The following is a 24,727-nucleotide window of genomic DNA, read 5'->3' as shown; positions in this document are numbered from 1 at the left end:
TTTCACTTCAGCGCATCTTTGAATTACTTTCATGTAGACATTACTTTCTGCCCTCTTTTCATTGGCATTACTTCAGCGCATCTTTGAATTACTTTTCTGTAGACATTACTTTCTGCCCTCTTTTCATTGGCATTACTTCAGCGCATCTTTGAATTACTTTTCTGTAGACATTACTTTCTGCCCTCTTTTCATTGGCATTACTTCAGCGCATCTTTGAATTACTTTTCTGTAGACATTACTTTCTGCCCTCTTTTCATTGGCATTACTTCAGCGCATCTTTGAATTACTTTCATGTAGACATTACTTTCTGCCCTCTTTTCATTGGCATCACTTCAGCGCATCTTTGAATTACTTTCATGTAGACATTACTTTCTGCCCTCTTTTCATTGGCATCACTTCAGCGCATCTTTGAATTACTTTTATGTAGACATTACTTTCTGCCCTCTTTTCATTGGCATCACTTCAGCGCATCTTTGAATTACTTTTATGTACGATATTACTTTCTGCCCTCTTTTCATTGGCATCACTTCAGCGCATCTTTGAATGACTTTCATGTAGACATTACCTTCTGCCCTCTTTTCATTGGCATCACTTCAGCGCATCTTTGAATGACTTTCATGTAGACATTACCTTCTGCCCTCTTTTCATTGGCATCACTTCAGCGCATCTTTGAATGACTTTCATGTAGACATTACCTTCTGCCCTCTTTTCATTGGCATCACTTCAGCGCATCTTTGAATTACTTTCATGTAGACATTACCTTCTGCCCTCTTTTCATTGGCATCACTTCAGCGCATCTTTGAATTACTTTCATGTAGACATTACCTTCTGCCCTCTTTTCATTGGCATTACTTCAGCACATCTTTGAATTACTTTTCTGTAGACATTACTTTCTGCCCTCTTTTCATTGGCATTACTTCAGCACATCTTTGAATTACTTTTCTGTAGACATTACTTTCTGCCCTCTTTTCATTGGCATTACTTCAGCACATCTTTGAATTACTTTTCTGTAGACATTACTTTCTGCCCTCTTTTCATTGGCATTACTTCAGCACATCTTTGAATTACTTTTCTGTAGATATTACTTTCTGCCCTCTTTTCATTGGCATTACTTCAGCACATCTTTGAATTACTTTTCATGTAGACATTACCTTTCTGCCCTCTTTTCATTGGCATTACTTCAGCGCATCTTTGAATTACTTTCATGTAGACATTACCTTTCTGCCCTCTTTTCATTGGCATTACTTCAGCGCATCTTTGAATTACTTTTCTGTAGACATTACTTTCTGCCCTCTTTTCATTGGCATTACTTCAGCGCATCTTTGAATTACTTTTCTGTAGACATTACTTTCTGCCCTCTTTTCATTGGCATTACTTCAGCGCATCTTTGAATTACTTTCATGTAGACATTACTTTCTGCCCTCTTTTCATTGGCATTACTTCAGCGCATCTTTGAATTACTTTCATGTAGACATTACTTTCTGCCCTCTTTTCATTGGCATTACTTCAGCGCATCTTTGAATTACTTTTCTGTAGACATTACTTTCTGCCCTCTTTTCATTGGCATTACTTCAGCGCATCTTTGAATTACTTTTCTGTAGACATTACTTTCTGCCTCTTTTCATTGGCATTACTTCAGCGCATCTTTGAATTACTTTTCTGTAGACATTACTTTCTGCCCTCTTTTCATTGGCATTACTTCAGCGCATCTTTGAATTACTTTTCTGTAGACATTACTTTCTGCCCTCTTTTCATTGGCATTACTTCAGCGCATCTTTGAATTACTTTCATGTAGACATTACTTTCTGCCCTCTTTTCATTGGCATCACTTCAGCGCATCTTTGAATTACTTTCATGTAGACATTACTTTCTGCCCTCTTTTCATTGGCATCACTTCAGCGCATCTTTGAATTACTTTATGTACGATATTACTTTCTGCCCTCTTTTCATTGGCATCACTTCAGCGCATCTTTGAATTACTTTTATGTACGATATTACTTTCTGCCCTCTTTTCATTGGCATCACTTCAGCGCATCTTTGAATTACTTTCATGTAGACATTACCTTCTGCCCTCTTTTCATTGGCATCACTTCAGCGCATCTTTGAATTACTTTCATGTAGACATTACCTTCTGCCCTCTTTTCATTGGCATCACTTCAGCGCATCTTTGAATGACTTTCATGTAGACATTACCTTCTGCCCTCTTTTCATTGGCATCACTTCAGCGCATCTTTGAATGACTTTCATGTAGACATTACCTTCTGCCCTCTTTTCATTGGCATCACTTCAGCGCATCTTTGAATGACTTTCATGTAGACATTACCTTCTGCCCTCTTTTCATTGGCATCACTTCAGCGCATCTTTGAATTACTTTCATGTAGACATTACCTTCTGCCCTCTTTTCATTGGCATTACTTCAGCACATCTTTGAATTACTTTTCTGTACGATATTACTTTCTGCCCTCTTTTCATTGGCATTACTTCAGCACATCTTTGAATTACTTTTCTGTAGATATTACTTTCTGCCCTCTTTTCATTGGCATTACTTCAGCACATCTTTGAATTACTTTTCTGTACGATATTACTTTCTGCCCTCTTTTCATTGGCATTACTTCAGCACATCTTTGAATTTCTTTTCTGTAGACATTACTTTCTGCCCTCTTTTCATTGGCATTACTTCAGCACATCTTTGAATTTCTTTTCCGTAGACATTACTTTCTGCCCTCTTTTCATTGGCATTACTTCAGCACATCTTTGAATTACTTTTCCGTAGACATTACTTTCTGCCCTCTTTTCATTGGCATTACTTCAGCACATCTTTGAATTACTTTTCTGTACGATATTACTTTCTGCCCTCTTTTCATTGGCATTACTTCAGCACATCTTTGAATTACTTTTCTGTACGATATTACTTTCTGCCCTCTTTTCATTGGCATTACTTCAGCGCATCTTTGAATTACTTTTCTGTAGACATTACTTTCTGCCCTCTTTTCATTGGCATTACTTCAGCGCATCTTTGAATTACTTTCATGTAGACATTACCTTCTGCCCTCTTTTCATTGGCATCACTTCAGCGCATCTTTGAATTACTTTCATGTAGACATTACCTTCTGCCCTCTTTTCATTGGCATCACTTCAGCGCATCTTTGAATTACTTTCATGTAGACATTACCTTCTGCCCTCTTTTCATTGGCATCACTTCAGCGCATCTTTGAATTACTTTTCAGTACGATATTACTTTCTGCCCTCTTTTCATTGGCATTACTTCAGCACATCTTTGAATTACTTTTCTGTACGATATTACTTTCTGCCCTCTTTTCATTGGCATTACTTCAGCACATCTTTGAATTACTTTTCTGTACGATATTACTTTCTGCCCTCTTTTCATTGGCATTACTTCAGCACATCTTTGAATTACTTTTCTGTAGATATTACTTTCTGCCCTCTTTTCATTGGCATTACTTCAGCACATCTTTGAATTACTTTTCTGTATGATATTACTTTCTGCCCTCTTTTCATTGGCATTACTTCAGCACATCTTTGAATTACTTTTCTGTAGACATTACTTTCTGCCCTCTTTTCATTGGCATTACTTCAGCACATCTTTGAATTACTTTTCTGTATGATATTACTTTCTGCCCTCTTTTCATTGGCATTACTTCAGCACATCTTTGAATTACTTTTCTGTATGATATTACTTTCTGCCCTCTTTTCATTGGCATTACTTCAGCACATCTTTGAATTACTTTTCTGTATGATATTACTTTCTGCCCTCTTTTCATTGGCATTACTTCAGCACATCTTTGAATTACTTTTCTGTAGATATTACTTTCTGCCCTCTTTTCATTGGCATTACTTCAGCACATCTTTGAATTACTTTTCTGTATGATATTACTTTCTGCCCTCTTTTCATTGGCATTACTTCAGCACATCTTTGAATTACTTTTCTGTAGACATTACTTTCTGCCCTCTTTTCATTGGCATTACTTCAGCACATCTTTGAATTACTTTTCTGTATGATATTACTTTCTGCCCTCTTTTCATTGGCATTACTTCAGCACATCTTTGAATTACTTTTCTGTATGATATTACTTTCTGCCCTCTTTTCATTGGCATTACTTCAGCACATCTTTGAATTACTTTTCTGTATGATATTACTTTCTGCCCTCTTTTCATTGGCATTACTTCAGCACATCTTTGAATTACTTTTCTGTATGATATTACTTTCTGCCCTCTTTTCATTGGCATTACTTCAGCACATCTTTGAATTACTTTTCTGTATGATATTACTTTCTGCCCTCTTTTCATTGGCATTACTTCAGCACATCTTTGAATTACTTTTCTGTATGATATTACTTTCTGCCCTCTTTTCATTGGCATTACTTCAGCACATCTTTGAATTACTTTTCTGTAGATATTACTTTCTGCCCTCTTTTCATTGGCATTACTTCAGCACATCTTTGAATTACTTTTCTGTAGATATTACTTTCTGCCCTCTTTTCATTGGCATTACTTCAGCGCATCTTTGAATTACTTTTCTGTAGACATTACTTTCTGCCCTCTTTTCATTGGCATTACTTCAGCGCATCTTTGAATTACTTTCATGTAGACATTACCTTCTGCCCTCTTTTCATTGGCATCACTTCAGCGCATCTTTGAATTACTTTCATGTAGACATTACCTTCTGCCCTCTTTTCATTGGCATCACTTCAGCGCATCTTTGAATTACTTTCATGTAGACATTACCTTCTGCCCTCTTTTCATTGGCATCACTTCAGCGCATCTTTGAATTACTTTCATGTAGACATTACCTTCTGCCCTCTTTTCATTGGCATCACTTCAGCGCATCTTTGAATTACTTTTAGTAGATATTACTTTCTGCCCTCTTTTCATTGGCATTACTTCAGCACATCTTTGAATTACTTTTCTGTAGATATTACTTTCTGCCCTCTTTTCATTGGCATTACTTCAGCACATCTTTGAATTACTTTTCTGTAGACATTACTTTCTGCCCTCTTTTCATTGGCATTACTTCAGCACATCTTTGAATTACTTTCATGTAGACATTACCTTCTGCCCTCTTTTCATTGGCATCACTTCAGCGCATCTTTGAATTACTTTCATGTAGACATTACCTTCTGCCCTCTTTTCATTGGCATCACTTCAGCGCATCTTTGAATTACTTTCATGTAGACATTACCTTCTGCCCTCTTTTCATTGGCATCACTTCAGCGCATCTTTGAATTACTTTCATGTAGACATTACCTTCTGCCCTCTTTTCATTGGCATACTTCAGCACATCTTTGAATTACTTTTCTGTAGACATTACTTTCTGCCCTCTTTTCATTGGCATTACTTCAGCACATCTTTGAATTACTTTTCTGTAGATATTACTTTCTGCCCTCTTTTCATTGGCATTACTTCAGCACATCTTTGAATTACTTTTCTGTAGATATTACTTTCTGCCCTCTTTTCATTGGCATTACTTCAGCACATCTTTGAATTACTTTTCTGTATGATATTACTTTCTGCCCTCTTTTCATTGGCATTACTTCAGCACATCTTTGAATTACTTTTCTGTACGATATTATTTTCTGCCCTCTTTTCATTGGCATTACTTCAGCACATCTTTGAATTTCTTTCCTGTAGACATTACTTTCTGCCCTCTTTTCATTGGCATTACTTCAGCACATCTTTGAATTACTTTTCTGTATGATATTACTTTCTGCCCTCTTTTCATTGGCATTACTTCAGCACATCTTTGAATTACTTTTCTGTAGACATTACTTTCTGCCCTCTTTTCATTGGCATTACTTCAGCACATCTTTGAATTACTTTCATGTTGACATTACCTTCTGCCCTCTTTTCATTGACATCACTTCAGCGCATCTTTGAATTACTTTTAGGTACGATATTACTTTCTGCCCTCTTTTCATTGGCATTACTTCAGCACATCTTTGAATTACTTTTCTGTATGATATTACTTTCTGCCCTCTTTTCATTGGCATTACTTCAGCACATCTTTGAATTACTTTTCTGTAGACATTACTTTCTGCCCTCTTTTCATTGGCATTACTTCAGCGCATCTTTGAATTACTTTCATGTAGACATTACCTTCTGCCCTCTTTTCATTGGCATCACTTCAGCGCATCTTTGAATGACTTTCATGTAGACATTACCTTCTGCCCTCTTTTCATTGGCATCACTTCAGCGCATCTTTGAATTACTTTCATGTAGACATTACCTTCTGCCCTCTTTTCATTGGCATCACTTCAGCGCATCTTTGAATTACTTTCATGTAGACATTACCTTCTGCCCTCTTTTCATTGGCAATACTTCAGCACATCTTTGAATTACTTTTCTGTACGATATTACTTTCTGCCCTCTTTTCATTGGCATTACTTCAGCACATCTTTGAATTACTTTTCTGTATGATATTACTTTCTGCCCTCTTTTCATTGGCATTACTTCAGCACATCTTTGAATTACTTTTCTGTAGACATTACTTTCTGCCCTCTTTTCATTGGCATTACTTCAGCAAATCTTTGAATTACTTTTCTGTATGATATTACTTTCTGCCCTCTTTTCATTGGCATTACTTCAGCACATCTTTGAATTACTTTTCTGTACGATATTACTTTCTGCCCTCTTTTCATTGGCATTACTTCAGCACATCTTTGAATTTCTTTCCTGTAGACATTACTTTCTGCCCTCTTTTCATTGGCATTACTTCACCACATCTTTGAATTACTTTTCTGTATGATATTACTTTCTGCCCTCTTTTCATTGGCATTACTTCAGCACATCTTTGAATTACTTTTCTGTAGACATTACTTTCTGCCCTCTTTTCATTGGCATTACTTCAGCACATCTTTGAATTACTTTTCTGTATGATATTACTTTCTGCCCTCTTTTCATTGGCATTACTTCAGCACATCTTTGAATTACTTTTCTGTAGACATTACTTTCTGCCCTCTTTTCATTGGCATTACTTCAGCACATCTTTGAATTACTTTTCTGTACGATATTACTTTCTGCCCTCTTTTCATTGGCATTACTTCAGCACATCTTTGAATTACTTTTCTGTATGATATTACTTTCTGCCCTCTTTTCATTGGCATTACTTCAGCACATCTTTGAATTACTTTTCTGTAGACATTACTTTCTGCCCTCTTTTCATTGGCATTACTTCAGCACATCTTTGAATTACTTTTCTGTATGATATTACTTTCTGCCCTCTTTTCATTGGCATTACTTCAGCACATCTTTGAATTACTTTTCTGTATGATATTACTTTCTGCCCTCTTTTAATTGGCACTACTTCAGCACATCTTTGAATTACTTTTATGATTGAGTGTAATTCAAACGTAAAGAACATCCTGCAATTCGACGACGTGTTATATCAATACTATTCTTAAAATCTATTAAGCATAATGATCTGACAACGTCCTAGAAAAATACGAACTCGAAGATGTTTCTGATAATAATAATAATAATAATAATAATAATAATAATAATAATAATAATAAGAATAGGGAAGTGGGGAATATGGGGAAAGGAAGAGTACCCCTGGATACAATCCACTTTATAGCTCAAAGGCAGGTACTCGGGATGGGAAAGATTAAGGAGATAGGGAGAAAGAGAAGTACAGGAGAAGAAGAAAAGAGAGGGGCAGACCCTCTTGCGATATTAGGGAATTTGTATTATTATTTGTTTCACAACATGAACGTGTTTCTGATACTTATTTGAGGAAGATTGGCCTGATTGGTAACGTCTCTGCCTGGTGTTAGTCAGTCGGGGGTTCGAGTCCCGCTTAGACTCGTTAGTGCCTATAGTGTCTGCAACCTTACCATCCTTGTTTGCTAATGTTGGGGGGTTTGGGGGAGGCTATAGGTCTATCTGCTGAGTCATCAGCAGCCACTGCCTGGCCCTCCCTGGTCCTAGCTTGGGTGGAGAGGAGGCTTGGGCGCTGATCATATAATATATGGTCAGTCTCTAGGGCATTGTCCTGATTGCTAGGGCAATGTCACTGTCCCTTGCCTCTGCCATTCATGAGCGACCTTTAAACCTTTAAATGCGAAATTGAGGATACAAGTAGGATGTTTATAAGTCTAAAGAATCAGAGGATTTAAAAAAAAAAAAAAAAAACAGGATGTTACGTGACGACAGGTGTGAGAGTGTCCTGTTGTTTACTTAAATTGATATTGAATTTGAAATGATTTTTTTTTCAGTTTAATGAGAAGTGTTCAGCCAGAGGATTTAAAAATAAAAAATCTAATGATACTTTCTCCACAGCTCTGCTTGCCCGACCAGACCTCATTCCATCCTTGGAAAGCAACTTTGAGGAAAACGGCCCTTACAGCATTGGCTTGAACGTCACGGATAAGACATCCCTGACGTTGGTGAACCAGTACTATGCGTACTATCTTGGGGGATTTAATGTCGATACTGATCATGAACCTGGGATAACACAGGTAAGCAACATACATACATATTCATACTGTATAGAATATATACATGTACTGTATGTATGCAGTATGAATACACATATCTGTATATATACACAAAAACACTCATATATTCAGACATATCTTTGCGTATATATATATATATATATATATATATATATATATATATATATATATATATATATCTATATACAGTGTATATATATATATATATATATATATATATATATATATATATATATACAGTATATATATGTATATATATACATATATATATATATATATATATATGTATATATATATATACATTATATATATATACATATATATATATATATATATATATATATATATATATATATCACCGCCCAATAAGTTTACTCCACAATATATAAAATATTTACAAAGATCTCATTAGACCGAATAGAGGGACAGCCAGACTAAGACATTCATCCCGGCAACACTATAACTCACCAAAAACTTTCTTTATTTTTCTGCCCGCTACAAAATTCTATATCAACATACAACTTGCTAAGTAAATTATGTTTGCTGTTTGAGAAACTTCATTATACTTTACATCTCGGTAATTTACCCAAATAGTAAATCACAAAATGAAGAAGTTTAAACTAAGCTGTATCAAATGTATTTCTAAATTCTAATATCTCTGCCTTTAGCTTTGGTTAAGAATGTTAAATATTTGCATAACCTTTTCTTTCAACAAGGAAGTAATCAGCCACAAGGTGTAGAAAAAAAAAATATTTTAACTATTTCCTTCTACCATACTCAAGTAAATACTAAATGTAAAACATGTAACTATGATAAAGATAAAAAATAGAAATAAAATCTAAGCCAGTGAGCTTCTAATGCTATTAAACGGTCAGAATTTGGAATGGAGGGACTATTGCACAGTTACCATTAAACCAACTGACACTACTTTCTGAGTCTGACGCAGTTTCAGTCATATCATTAAACCTAAACTGAGACACTTTTTCCATCTGACGCAGCTGCAGTCATGTCATTAAACCTAAACTGAGACACTTTTTCCATCTGACGCAGCTCCGGTCATGTCATTAAACACAAACTGAGACTCCTTTTTCAGTCTGACGCAGTTTCAGTCATGTCATTAAACACAAACTGAGACTCCTTTCTCAGCCTGACGCAGCTTTAGTCATGTCATTAAACACAAAGTGAGACTCCTTTCTCAGTCGGACGCAGCTTCAGTCATGTCATTAAACACAAACTGAGACTCCTTTCTCAGTCTGACGCAGCTCCAGTCATGTCATTAATCACAAACTGAGACTCCTTTCTCAGTCTGACGCAGCTTCAGTCCTGTCATTAATCACAAACTGAGATTCCTTTCTCAGTCTGACGCAGCTCCAGTCATGTCATTAATCACAAACTGAGACTCCTTTCTCAGTCTGACGCAGCTTCAGTCCTGTCATTAATCACAAACTGAGATTCCTTTCTCAGTCTGACGCAGCTCCAGTCATGTCATTAATCACAAACTGAGACTCCTTTCTCAGTCTGACGCAGCTTCAGTCCTGTCATTAATCACAAACTGAGATTCCTTTCTCAGTCTGACGCAGCTCCAGTCATGTCATTAATCACAAACTGAGACTCCTTTCTCAGTCTGACGCAGCTTCAGTCCTGTCATTAATCACAAACTGAGATTCCTTTCTCAGTCTGACGCAGCTCCAGTCATGTCATTAATCACAAACTGAGACTCCTTTCTCAGTCTGACGCAGCTTCAGTCCTGTCATTAATCACAAACTGAGATTCCTTTCTCAGTCTGACGCAGCTCCAGTCATGTCATTAATCACAAACTGAGACTCCTTTCTCAGTCTGACGCAGCTTCAGTCCTGTCATTAATCACAAACTGAGATTCCTTTCTCAGTCTGACGCAGCTCCAGTCATGTCATTAATCACAAACTGAGACTCCTTTCTCAGTCTGACGCAGCTTCAGTCCTGTCATTAATCACAAACTGAGATTCCTTTCTCAGTCTGACGCAGCTCCAGTCATGTCATTAATCACAAACTGAGACTCCTTTCTCAGTCTGACGCAGCTCCAGTCATGTCATTAATCACAAACTGAGATTCCTTTCTCAGTCTGACGCAGCTTCAGTCCTGTCATTAATCACAAACTGAGACTCCTTTCTCAGTCTGACGCAGCTTCAGTCGTCATGTCATTAAACACAAACTGAGACTCCTTTCTCAGTCTGACGCAGCTCCAGTCATGTCATTAAACACAAAGTGAGACTCCTTTCTCAGTCTGACGCAGCTCCAGTCATGTCATTAATCACAAACTGAGACTCCTTTCTCAGTCTGACGCAGCTTCAGTCCTGTCATTAAACACAAACTGAGACTCCTTTCTCAGTCTGACGCAGCTTCAGTCGTCATGTCATTAAACACAAACTGAGACTCCTTTCTCAGTCTGACGCAGCTTCAGTCATGTCATTAAACACAAAGTGAGACTCCTTTCTCAGTCTGACGCAGCTCCAGTCATGTCATTAATCACAAACTGAGACTCCTTTCTCAGTCTGACGCAGCTTCAGTCATGTCATTAAACACAAACTGAGACTCCTTTCTCAGTCTGACGCAGCTTCAGTCATGTCATTAAACACAAAGTGAGACTCCTTTCTCAGTCTGACGCAGCTTCAGTCATGTCATTAAACACAAAGTGAGACTCCTTTCTCAGTCTGACGCAGCTTCAGTCCTGTCATTAATCACAAACTGAGACTCCTTTCTCAGTCTGACGCAGCTTCAGTCGTCATGTCATTAAACACAAACTGAGACTCCTTTCTCAGTCTGACGCAGCTTCAGTCATGTCATTAAACACAAAGTGAGACTCCTTTCTCAGTCTGACGCAGCTCCAGTCATGTCATTAATCACAAACTGAGACTCCTTTCTCAGTCTGACGCAGCTTCAGTCCTGTCATTAAACACAAACTGAGACTCCTTTCTCAGTCTGACGCAGCTTCAGTCATGTCATTAAACACAAACTGAGACTCCTTTCTCAGTCTGACGCAGCTTCAGTCATGTCATTAAACACAAAGTGAGACTCCTTTCTCAGTCTGACGCAGCTCCAATCATGTCATTAATCACAAACTGAGACTCCTTTCTCAGTCTGACGCAGCTTCAGTCCTGTCATTAAACACAAACTGAGACTCCTTTCTCAGTCTGACGCAGCTTCAGTCATGTCATTAAACACAAACTGAGACTCCTTTCTCAGTCTGACGCAGCTTCAGTCATGTCATTAAACACAAACTGAGACTCCTTTCTCAGTCTGACGCAGCTTCAGTCCTGTCATTAATCACAAACTGAGACTCCCTTCTCAGTCTGACGCAGCTTCAGTCGTCATGTCATTAAACACAAACTGAGACTCCTTTCTCAGTCTGACGCAGCTTCAGTCATGTCATTAAACACAAAGTGAGACTCCTTTCTCAGTCTGACGCAGCTCCAGTCATGTCATTAATCACAAACTGAGACTCCTTTCTCAGTCTGACGCAGCTTCAGTCCTGTCATTAAACACAAACTGAGACTCCTTTCTCAGTCTGACGCAGCTTCAGTCGTCATGTCATTAAACACAAACTGAGACTCCTTTCTCAGTCTGACGCAGCTTCAGTCATGTCATTAAACACAAAGTGAGACTCCTTTCTCAGTCTGACGCAGCTCCAGTCATGTCATTAATCACAAACTGAGACTCCTTTCTCAGTCTGACGCAGCTTCAGTCCTGTCATTAAACACAAACTGAGACTCCTTTCTCAGTCTGACGCAGCTTCAGTCATGTCATTAAACACAAAGTGAGACTCCTTTCTCAGTCTGACGCAGCTTCAGTCATGTCATTAAACACAAACTGAGACTCCTTTCTCAGTCTGACGCAGCTTCAGTCGTCATGTCATTAATCACAAACTGAGACTCCTTTCTCAGTCTGACGCAGCTTCAGTCCTGTCATTAATCACAAACTGAGACTCCTTTCTCAGTCTGACGCAGCTTCAGTCCTGTCATTAAACACAAACTGAGACTCCTTTCTCAGTCTGACGCAGCTTCAGTCGTCATGTCATTAAACACAAACTGAGACTCCTTTCTCAGTCTGACGCAGCTTCAGTCATGTCATTAAACACAAAGTGAGACTCCTTTCTCAGTCTGACGCAGCTTCAGTCGTCATGTCATTAAACACAAACTGAGACTCCTTTCTCAGTCTGACGCAGCTTCAGTCATGTCATTAAACACAAAGTGAGACTCCTTTCTCAGTCTGACGCAGCTTCAGTCAAGTCATGTCATTAAACACAAACTGAGACTCCTTTCTCAGTCTGACGCAGCTTCAGTCATGTCATTAAACACAAACTGAGACTCCTTTCTCAATCTGACGCAGCTTCAGTCGTCATGTCATTAAACACAAACTGAGACTCCTTTCTCAGTCTGACGCAGCTTCAGTCATGTCATTAAACACAAAGTGAGACTCCTTTCTCAGTCTGACACAGCTCCAGTCATATCATTAAACCTAAACTGAGACACTTTTTCCATCTGACGCAGCTCCAGTCATGTCATTAAACACAAACTGAGACTCCTTCCTCAGTCTGACGCAGCTTCAGACATGTCAATAAACACAAAGTGAGACTCCTTCCTCAGTCTGACGCAGCTTCAGTCATGTCATTAAACACAAACTGAGACTCCTTTCTCAGTATGACTCAGCTTCAGTCGTGTCATTAAACACAAACTGAGACTCCTTTCTCAGTCTGACGCAGCTTCAGTCATATCATTAAACCTAAACTGAAACGCTTTTTCCATCTGACGCAGCTCCAGTCATGTCAATAAACACAAAGTGAGACTCCTTTCTGAGACTGATGCTGCTTCAATCACGTCATTAAACACAAACTGAGACCCAAAGCATTGATGCTTATACCTCATTGCTAAGTCTAGCAATTCAGAGATGGGGAGGGGAAGGGTGGGGGAACAGAAATCAGTCGTGAATATAGTCTGTATATCGAAATTGAATCAAAGATTAGGCAGACACGAGCAGTTAAAACCAATTATAGAGTACCTTTGTTAACCTAAACAGTATTAGCCTACCTTGATTTAATAAGCCGCAATTTGACTGAGCTAACATTCTGTTTCTGATATATTGAGTAAAAGACAGAAATCGTGAAACTTAATGGCCGAACCTAATAGTGAATATTCTTGTTGTCTAATCTTATATATAATTCCTATTTCCTTAATGGGCGAACCTAATAGTGAATATTCTTCTTGTCTAACCTTATATATAATTCCTATTTCCTTAATGGGCGAACCTAATAGTGAATATTCTTGTTGTCTAACCTTATGTATAATTCCTATTTCGAATGAGGAACCTAGGGAAGCTATCCATACTATAAGAAACTGCCAAAACGAAGTTTTTGAAGATTAAGTTGTCCATTGCTTTCAAAGTGCTTCAATAGAGACCTTTTGCCCAATTTCATATCTGATTGAAAAGCAGAGAATCCAAGACTAATTGAAAATTAAAGGCATTTACTTCCAGAGATTGAGAGTTGATGGAACGGAGTAGTACCAGAGCATCAATTTTAACAGCATCTTTACATTGTCAGATGATGGGCGATCGTCACTTCAAGATTCCTCATGACTTTGGGTTGGCCTTGCATGCCCAACACGACGCTGTGAAGACCTACAGATATGAAATGCTTTACCATGGTCAAATGTCTATCAGTCATGCGCTCAACCCCAATATCCAAGGAAATTGTAAGTGAACTATGAAAATATATCTTATATCCAAGAATAGGAAAACATTATCATTGACAATGACTCATATTTTAATGCAAATATAAGGAATATTAAAAATTAAACATTGAATACAAGGCCACAAACACAGATATACAGTATATATATATATATATATATATATATATATATATATATATATATATATATATATATATGTAAAAGTGTATGCTGTATATATGTATATATACATAAATTATATGTGTATATATGTGTATTATGTTTGTGTGTATGTGTGCGCATATATATATATATATATATATATATATATATATATATATATATATATATACTGTATATATATACTGTATATATATTGGTGTATGTGTGTGTGTGTGTATCACGTATACGTGTGAGCTGAATCTACTGATAATATTCGCCAAAGTTTTATATACAATATCGCCCAGTAGAATAAAATCATGGTTTCGAGGTTTTCTAAGATTTTCGAAAAATGTTTCTACTGATAAACTTGAATTTAAATTTTTTGAAATACGACTTAGAATAGTTTCCTCATATCATTTCTAAATTCAAATTCACACGTATATATCTATAAATATAAATATAAATATATATATATATATATATATATATATATACATATATATATATACATATATCTATTATATTGTGTGTATGATAATTTTGTCAACCCACTCGTGACATTCCTATATTTACAAATATCAAGCAACAAATATTTACTATAACAAATCTGATATACTTTTAGAATGACTTACTGCTAAAAATGAATTACTTGTATTATACGTGATAAGTGTTTCTGACCTGGCAAGGATCAGAACCAATGTCTTTGAATTTTGATACAGAAGTGACACCTCACTGACCCATTCAGCCATCTTCTTCTTCTTCTTCTTCTTCTTCTTCTTCTTCTTCTTCTTCTTCTTTGTCTGCATCTTTTCCCAAGTGTGTCTGACCTGGCAAGGATGCGAACCAATGTCTTTGGATTTTGATACAGAAGTGACACTTCACTAATCCATTCAACCATCTTCTTCTTCTTCTTCTTCTTCTTCTTCTTCTTCTTCTTCTTCTTCTTCTTCTTCTTTGTCTGCATCTTTTCCCAAGTGTGTCTGACCTGGCAAGGATGCGAACCAATGTCTTTGGATTTTGATACAGAAGTGACACTTCACTAATCCATTCAGCCATCTTCTTCTTCTTCTTCTTCTTCTTCTTCTTTGTCTGCATCTTTTCCCAAGTGTCTGACCTGGCAAGGATCCGAATCAATGTCTTTGGATTTTGATACAGAAGTGACACCTCACTGATCCATTCAGCCATCTTCTTCTTCTTCTTCTTCTTCTTCTTCTTTGTCTGCATCTTTTCCCAAGTGTTTCTGTCCTGGCAAGGATGCGAACCAATGTCTTTGGATTTTGATACAGAAGTGACACCTCACTGATCCATTCAGCCATCTTCTTCTTCTTCTTCTTTGTTTGCATCTTTTCCCAAGTGTGTCTGTCCTGGCAAGGATGCGAACCAATGTCTTTGGATTTTGATACAGAAGTGACACCTCACTGATCCATTCAGCCATCTTCTTCTTCTTCTTCTTTGTTTGCATCTTTTCCCAAGTGTTTCTGTCCTGGCAAGGATCCGAACCAATATATTTGGATTTTGATACAGAAGTGACACCTCACTGATCCATTCAGCCATCTTCTTCTTCTTCTTCTTCTTCTTCTTCTTTGTCTGCATCTTTTCCCAAGTGTTTCTGTCCTGGCAAGGATGCGAACCAATGTCTTTGGATTTTGATACAGAAGTGACACTTCACTAATCCATTCAGCCATCTTCTTCTTCTTCTTCTTCTTCTTCTTCTTTGTCTGCATCTTTTCCCAAGTGTTTCTGTCCTGGCAAGGATGCGAACCAATGTCTTTGGATTTTGATACAGAAGTGACACTTCACTAATCCATTCAGCCATCTTCTTCTTCTTCTTCTTCTTCTTCTTTGTCTGCATCTTTTCCCAAGTGTTTCTGTCCTGGCAAGGATGCGAACCAATGTCTTTGGATTTTGATACAGAAGTGACACCTCACTGATCCATTCAGCCATCTTCTTCTTCTACTTCTTTGTTTGCATCTTTTCCCAAGTGTGTCTGTCCTGGCAAGGATGCGAACCAATGTCTTTGGATTTTGATACAGAAGTGACACTTCACTAATCCATTCAACCATCTTCTTCTTCTTCTTCTTCTTCTTCTTCTTCTTCTTCTTTGTCTGCATCTTTTCCCAAGTGTTTCTGTCCTGGCAAGGATGCGAACCAATGTCTTTGGATTTTGATACAGAAGTGACACTTCACTAATCCATTCAGCCATCTTCTTCTTCTTCTTCTTCTTCTTCTTTGTCTGCATCTTTTCCCAAGTGTTTCTGTCCTGGCAAGGATGCGAACCAATGTCTTTGGATTTTGATACAGAAGTGACACCTCACTGATCCATTCAGCCATCTTCTTCTTCTTCTTCTTTGTTTGCATCTTTTCCCAAGTGTGTCTGTCCTGGCAAGGATGCGAACCAATGTCTTTGGATTTTGATACAGAAGTGACACTTCACTAATCCATTCAACCATCTTCTTCTTCTTCTTCTTCTTCTTCTTCTTCTTTGTCTGCATCTTTTCCCAAGTGTGTCTGACCTGGCAAGGATGCGAACCAATGTCTTTGGATTTTGATACAGAAGTGACACTTCACTAATCCATTCAGCCATCTTCTTCTTCTTCTTCTTCTTCTTCTTCTTCTTCTTCTTCTTCTTCTTCTTTGTCTGCATCTTTTCCCAAGTGTTTCTGTCCTGGCAAGGATGCGAACCAATGTCTTTGGATTTTGATACAGAAGTTACACCTCACTGATCCATTCAGCCATCTTCTTCTTCTTCTTCTTTGTTTGCATCTTTTCCCAAGTGTGTCTGTCCTGGCAAGGATGCGAACCAATGTCTTTGGATTTTGATACAGAAGTTACACCTCACTGATCCATTCAGCCATCTTCTTCTTCTTCTTCTTTGTTTGCATCTTTTCCCAAGTGTTTCTGTCCTGGCAAGGATCCGAACCAATATATTTGGATTTTGATACAGAAGTGACACCTCACTGATCCATTCAGCCATCTTCTTCTTCTTCTTCTTCTTCTTCTTTGTCTGCATCTTTTCCCAAGTGTTTCTGTCCTGGCAAGGATGCGAACCAATGTCTTTGGATTTTGATACAGAAGTTACACCTCACTGATCCATTCAGCCATCTTCTTCTTCTTCTTCTTTGTTTGCATCTTTTCCCAAGTGTGTCTGTCCTGGCAAGGATGCGAACCAATGTCTTTGGATTTTGATACAGAAGTTACACCTCACTGATCCATTCAGCCATCTTCTTCTTCTACTTCTTTGTTTGCATCTTTTCCCAAGTGTTTCTGTCCTGGCAAGGATCCGAACCAATGTCTTTGGATTTTGATACAGAAGTGACACCTCACTGATCCATTCAGCCGTCTTCTTCTTCTTCTTCTTTGTTTGCATCTTTTCCCAAGTGTGTCTGTCCTGGCAAGGATGCGAACCAATGTCTTTGGATTTTGATACAGAAGTGACACCTCACTGATCCATTCAGCCATCTTCTTCTTCTTCTTCTTTGTTTGCATCTTTTCCCAAGTGTTTCTGTCCTGGCAAGGATGCGAACCAATGTCTTTGGATTTTGATACAGAAGTGACACCTCACTGATCCATTCAGCCGTCTTCTTCTTCTTCTTCTTTGTTTGCATCTTTTCCCAAGTGTGTCTGTCCTGGCAAGGATGCGAACCAATGTCTTTGGATTTTGATACAGAAGTGACACCTCACTGATCCATTCAGCCATCTTCTTCTTCTTCTTCTTTGTTTGCATCTTTTCCCAAGTGTGTCTGTCCTGGCAAGGATGCGAACCAATGTCCTTGGATGTTGATACAGAAGTGACACTTCACTGATCCATTCAGCCATCTTCTTCTTCTTCTTCTTCTTCTTTTCTTCTTATTCTTCTTTTCCCAAGTGTGTCTGACCTGGCAAGGATGCGAACCAATGTCCTTGGAGATTGATACAGAAGTGACACTTCACTGATCCATTCAGCCATCTTCTTCTTCTTCTTCTTCTTTTCCCACCTTTATGTGAGGTCGATGTTTCTGGCCAGCGTTCTCCATCTACCTCTGTCCCACACTTCATCACCGGTTAATCCCTTTGATCGAAGGTCATCCTTGATACAGTCCATCCACCTTCTTTTTGGTCTCCCTCTCCTTCTCGTTCCTTATACCTCCATTTCCATCACTTCTTCTTCTTCTTTGTCCGCATCTTTTCCCACCTTTATGTGGGGTCGATGTTTCTGGTCAGCTTTCTCCATATACCTCTGTCCCACACTTCATCACCGGTTAATCCCTTTGATCGAAGGTCATCCTTGATACAGTCCATCCACCTTCTTTTTGGTCTCCCTCTCCTTCTCGTTCCTTGTACCTCCATTTCCATCACTTCTTCTTCTTCTTTGTCCGCATCTTTTCCCACCTTTATGTGGGGTCGATGTTTCTGGTCAGCTTTCCCCATATACCTCTGTCCCACACTTCATCACCGGTTAATCCCTTTGATCGAAGGTCATCCTTGATACAGTCCATCCACCTTCGCTTTGGTCTCCCTCTCCTTATACCTGTACATCTCGTTCCTTGTACCAGCAATCAAGATAGATTTCTTTTGATACCCAAAGGAATAAGTGAACTTGGTTTTAATCTGATCACTACCAATATCTGCACCTTTATAGCTTTTTAAATTTCTCAGAGTCCTCCTTCTCTCTTAGCCTATCAAAATCTAAAATGATGGTTCTGAATCCTTGTCAGAGCAGATGAATTAATCATGTGTAGTTCCCCTTTTGGGTATAAATCCCCTATCTAGGTCAAATCAATTCGGTTTTAATCATGAAGTATCTGTTGCTTGATATTTAATACACACATACACACACACACACACACACACACATATATATATATATATATGTGTGTGTGTGTACATACATACATACATACATATGTGTGTATACACATAGGATATATTTATATACATACACATATGTAAATATATAAAAATATATATATATATATATATATATATATATATATATATATATATATATATACTTTATATGAAAGTACATACTGTATACGGTATATGTATTTATATATATATATATATATATGTGTGTGTGTATATATATACATATATATATATATATATATATATATATATATATATATATACATACATAAATTGAAAAATAAATAATCCACACCTTCAACAAAATATTTCGTGGATATGTGACTTCCTCCGACCTAAAAGAACACCGCTGCGAGTCTGTGCAAATCTGCATCGCTAAAAGAAATGGACTATAGAGTATAGTGCCAAGTGTGTTTCATTAATGAGTATACTCTTGACTTGAAGACGAAGCTCCAAGAGCGGAGAAGGAAATCGGACAGACATAAGAATAGTGTGACGTTACGTTGCAATGACGTGTATGAATTCATGACCACTTCCTCCTTTCCCATAAGTTGAAAGTATACACACTGTGAATGGTAGATCGTTTATGCAAAGAAGGTGATAACTGTTGTAGGTTGTATGGCCGTTTTGTCATACATACATACATACATACATATACCAAAGGCACTTCCCCCAATTTTGGGGGGTAGCCGACATCAACAAGAAACGATACAAAAAAGGGGACCTCTACTCTCTACGTTCCTCCAGCCTAACCAGGGACTCAGCCGAGTTCAGCTGGTACTGTTTTGTCATATAAGTGAAAAAGATTTCGAAACCAGATTTAAATAACATAAATATAATGTAATCATACCATTAATTGGGAAAGAGCAAAAGATTTACTGTATTGTCAGGATATATAGTAATAAAACGCGAGAATTGAATACAAGCTACTCTTACTAAGGTTTAAGATACTGAACCAAAATATCTAAAAGAATGCATGAACAAACTATAACTCGAAACAAATGTTAACATAAGACACATGAGTGACAAACATAGGCTATCTGAACCAAGAACAAATCGTAAATTTGGTGAAAGGGCTTTTAGCTACTGTGCGCCTAGACATTATAATAAACTGCCAACTGAAATGAAGGACCTAAAGGGAGCAATTGAATTTAAGAAGAAACTAAAGACATTACTTTTCTAAAGATCATATGATTTAGAAGATGCTACAACCAAAGAATTGCATAAGTTATAATGAAAATGTTTCGTTAGATGATTAATATGGACCCGCCCGAGAAGTAGTTCACTCAACTTCAGTGGAGGGTTGGATTTAAACCCAAAACAAGCAAAACAAGCAAAGCAATATTATAAAATCGTGCAGAATTGATCAGCAGCTATAGCCCAGGAATGTATAAATTTGACGAACTGCTTGTAAGCAACGTATTTAGACATTAATCATTTTTAAACCAGCTGCGTAATAATTTTTATGTTTTTGTATTCTTTTCTTTTTTACTACTCTCGCAAAGGCGACCATGAAACTGTTACTAGCTTTTAGTACTACTTGGCCCAGAGGAGGAATGGCAAATTCGTTACGAAAGCCCCAGGTCAAAATTTCGTTTTCTGATCCTTCCTACAGCTTAGTGAAATTATATATACATACATATACACATGTAGTATATACGAATACAAACACATGCACATGTACACACATACATATATACATACTCATGCACATATACACATATACACACACAAAGATAGTAGGTTGGCTAAGGCACCAGCCGCCCGTTGAGATCCTACCGCTAGAGAGTTATTGGGTCCTTTGACAGGCCAGACAGTACTATATTGGATCCCTCTATGTAGTTAGGGCTCAGCTCATTTTTTCTTTGCCTACATAGGCTATACACCGAATAGTCTGGCCTATTCTTTCCACATTCTCGTCTGTCCTCATAAACCTGGCAACACTGAGATTACCCAACAATTCTTCTTCACCCAAGGGGTTAACTATTGTAGTTGTCCAGTGGGTACTTTCCATTTTTGGTTACGGTAGAAGAGACTCTTTAGCTATGGTAAGAAGCTCTTCTAGGAGAAGGACACTCCAAAATCAAACGATTATTCTCTTGAAATGGATAGTGTCATAGCCTGTGTACCAAGGTCTTATACTGACTTGAGTTTTCTTGCTTGAGGGTACACTCAGCACCCTATACTATCTTATTTCTCTTCCTTTTTTCCTTGAAGTTTTTATAGTTTATATATGAAAAATTTATCTTATATTGTTACTGTTCTTAAAATATTTTATTCCAAGTGTACATTACTTCTCTTTTATTTTATTTATTACCTTATTTCCTTTCCTCACTGGGTTATTTTCCCTGTTGAACCCCTAGGCTTATAGCATCCTGTAAGGACAGTGAGGCAAGCTTCACCAACGACAACTGACAGTTTATTCAAACAAACGTGGGAATATAATACAGGGTGCGGACGGAAAAGTAGTACTATATTCCCATGTATGTTTGAATAAACTGTCAGTTGTCGTTGGTGAAGCTTCGTCTCATTGTCCTTACAATCCTGCTTTTCCAACGAGAGAGAGAGAGAGAGAGAGAGAGAGAGAGAGAGAGAGAGAGAGAGAGAGAGACCTTCCCCTTGCAAGGAAGCATAAGGAACTTTTTACTCTTACGACTTGCTCAAAACAATTAGACCAAGCTCAATAAGATTTCGGATTCATTGTTCATGTGAAGGACCAATGTCAGTTGCAGGCCAGAATAGCCCAATAACGTAATCGGTTATAACAATAAACAAATACATATGACAGATAAAACAAATACATATGACAGACAAATCATAGGGCCTAGACGCACCGTCAAAAAGCCCCTGTCCGGAGAGAAGCTCCGGGCAATCTAAAGAAGAAGAAGACAAATCAGTCTCCCCACAAAGTATGGTGAAAGGGATAAATGCGTTTACTGATCATATGAAACTTTTCTCTATATGCTTAATTTCCCATCTAAGTGCAAAATCATCATACCAAATAATAATACGTCCATTATTTATGACCTATTATTAAAAATTTCCCCTAGATTACAGGAAGGATTTGTTATGGTGGACTAACCTAATTTTCATACTATATTGACTTGGGCCATAGAGCTGGCTCATGTGACAAAAAATTCAATATATATATACATATATATATATATATATATATATATATATATATATATATATATATCTCACAGGCTACGGTACAGCTAATTTAAACTAACCTAAGATGAAGGCTCGTTTCTAAGAAAAGAATGCATGAACAATGTATTTAAGCTCCCCAAGTAACAATCTGCATGACATACCAACAGAGGATAATCAGTAATGTACTTTATCCCTTTCGTTCTCCCTCTCCCATTCCTAGCAATAGTAAGAACGATTAAAGAAAAAAGAAGTATCTCGCAACTGTTCAAGGAAAGTGTTGCTATTCTGTGGAGCGTTAAATTAGAGACAGGAATGGCGCCTTAAACCTTGAATAAAATTCACAGTGCTTGGACGGAGCTTACTGTTTCTTCTCTGTATGAAGACAGCTGATGTCCTTCCCATTGTCTAGAATTCTGGAACTCTAGATCTTATAAGATTACTCTGGTATTTCTAATTCTTTTTTCACTATTTTAATATGAGTTATTTTTTTTACATCAGTTCTCCATATAACCTTGAAATTTCATCGACTAACCTAATTTTCATAGTATATTGACTTAAGCCATATGTGACCTCCTTGGCCACAGCGCTGGCTCAATATATCATATCTCACAGGCTACGGTATATATACCTAACTTATGTGCAACAAGACGAAACTTGACCTGGTTCAACATGTCAACTGTAATCTGAGCTGTGTAATTATTGTGTATTGCTCACTAAACTCAAAATAAACAGTTTAAGAAAGTATCTTCCGAAACAATAGAAAAAAAAACACACGAAAGAAATCGAAAGTTCTTCATTACCCATAGACTTAGATAGCATAAGATATGATTACATTTAAATGGAAAAGTACAAAATTCATTCATATTATTAATTAACAGTAGATGTCATAAGCAGATCTGCGTCCAATAAACAAACACAATGTAGGCCTACTTAAACACGGGAGGTTTATTTAGTCACAGAGTTACAGGTAAAGGGAAGTACTGTAACCGCATGCTCGAGAGAAGAGACTGCGTGTTTAATTTCAACATTTTAAATGGTAAAGCACAACAATCACAAAATTATTAATAAAAAGAAAATGACACCAACATAGATTTGAACAATTGATAGGCACAATATACATGAAAATGAAATTTACTTAGAGAAATAGAAAAAAAAATGAGTAGTATCCACCTACCTGGGTGGGTGACGAGACCGTCATGAACGCGGTCGTTCTTTCTGTACATTTAGTTAGCCAGAACGACCCTTCCCGGCATTATTTGCTTTAATAACTTTAGCTATTTAGATATTTAGCTAGGGATTCTTATATTATGTCATTGTTGTCGTGGATTTGGCTATTTATATCGAGCCTCACGAGTGCTAGGCTTCCTAGCCTAGGCACCTACACACTTCATGCATGATATAACCTTCCTGGTAAAGTTTTATTGAAGCTCAGGCAATATTTTACACATTTATGATATTACTTCCTTGTTTTCCATCGATTTTACACATTTATGATATTACTGCCTTATGTTTTCCATCGATTTTACACATTGATATTACTGCCTTATGTTTTCCACAGGACGTCATGGCTATCTCACCCAAAAATAGATTTTTCGCTTCGCTCAAAATCCGTTATTTTGCCCGGCACACAACACAACAAAAGCAAAGTAGACCCGTTACTGGAGGTAACTCCATATATAGAGCCCGATTTCATAGCTCTCTTTTGACACGTTTCCTACTGTACGACACAAGACTTGAGTTACTTGACCTTGTATAGCAGAACTAACTTGACCGCTTCTTTGATGGGAACAAAGAATTTGCATTCATTAGTTACCACTGGTTTCTAGTGTTGATCATTATCATCTTGATTTAAATAACTGCAATGTTGGTCTGATACAAAGAAAGCTAGTGACATTTTATTTGGCGATGTATAGGTCTACGGAATTGGGCTTTTTAGACAGGCATTACACCACATAAAATGCATGACATTTATATCCCGTACATCGTATAATAGCTTATTGCTTTGATACATTAGTTATGTCTATTTAAATACCAATACATTTAAACTAAGGAATTTAACACAGAAAACGTTATTCTATATATTTTATAATCATGTCTACGAATCAGAACGAGACCAGACTTCAGTCCTAACGGACTTTTTCAATGTTCAAAAGGTCATCTTATCTTGCAAATTCCATACAGCTTGCCGCCACTGTTGACCAAATTAACCTATAGCCATCTTCAGCTCCCGTTTTAAGTTCAGACTGAATTTCAGAGTTCATGACGTCTGGTGCTTTACTTGTGTTAAGTTTGAATGGTTTCCGAAGTTAGTTTGAATTTCTAGTTACAGTATCAAGTAAAGCTTGGTTCAGTCCAAACTCACACACATCATCAGCACTAGGTATG

General features: G+C 37.4%; 1 protein-coding gene across 1 annotated transcript in view; it reads left to right on the top strand.

The window, feature by feature from the left end:
• LOC137658774 (venom carboxylesterase-6-like) overlaps nt 1-24,727 on the top strand; it is a 59,147-nt gene that overhangs the window by 24,577 nt on the left and 9,843 nt on the right. The window contains exons 7-8 of the mRNA XM_068393795.1: nt 8,296-8,474; nt 14,050-14,200. Of these exons, the coding sequence (XP_068249896.1) occupies nt 8,296-8,474; nt 14,050-14,200 (330 nt within the window). The remainder of the gene's footprint in view (nt 1-8,295; nt 8,475-14,049; nt 14,201-24,727) is intronic.

This window comes from Palaemon carinicauda, chromosome 19 (genome assembly GCF_036898095.1).
Source record: "Palaemon carinicauda isolate YSFRI2023 chromosome 19, ASM3689809v2, whole genome shotgun sequence".
Taxonomy (NCBI): domain Eukaryota; kingdom Metazoa; phylum Arthropoda; class Malacostraca; order Decapoda; family Palaemonidae; genus Palaemon; species Palaemon carinicauda.
The sequence above is the reverse complement of the archived record's forward strand: the minus strand, read 5'-3'. Positions and strand labels throughout refer to the sequence as shown.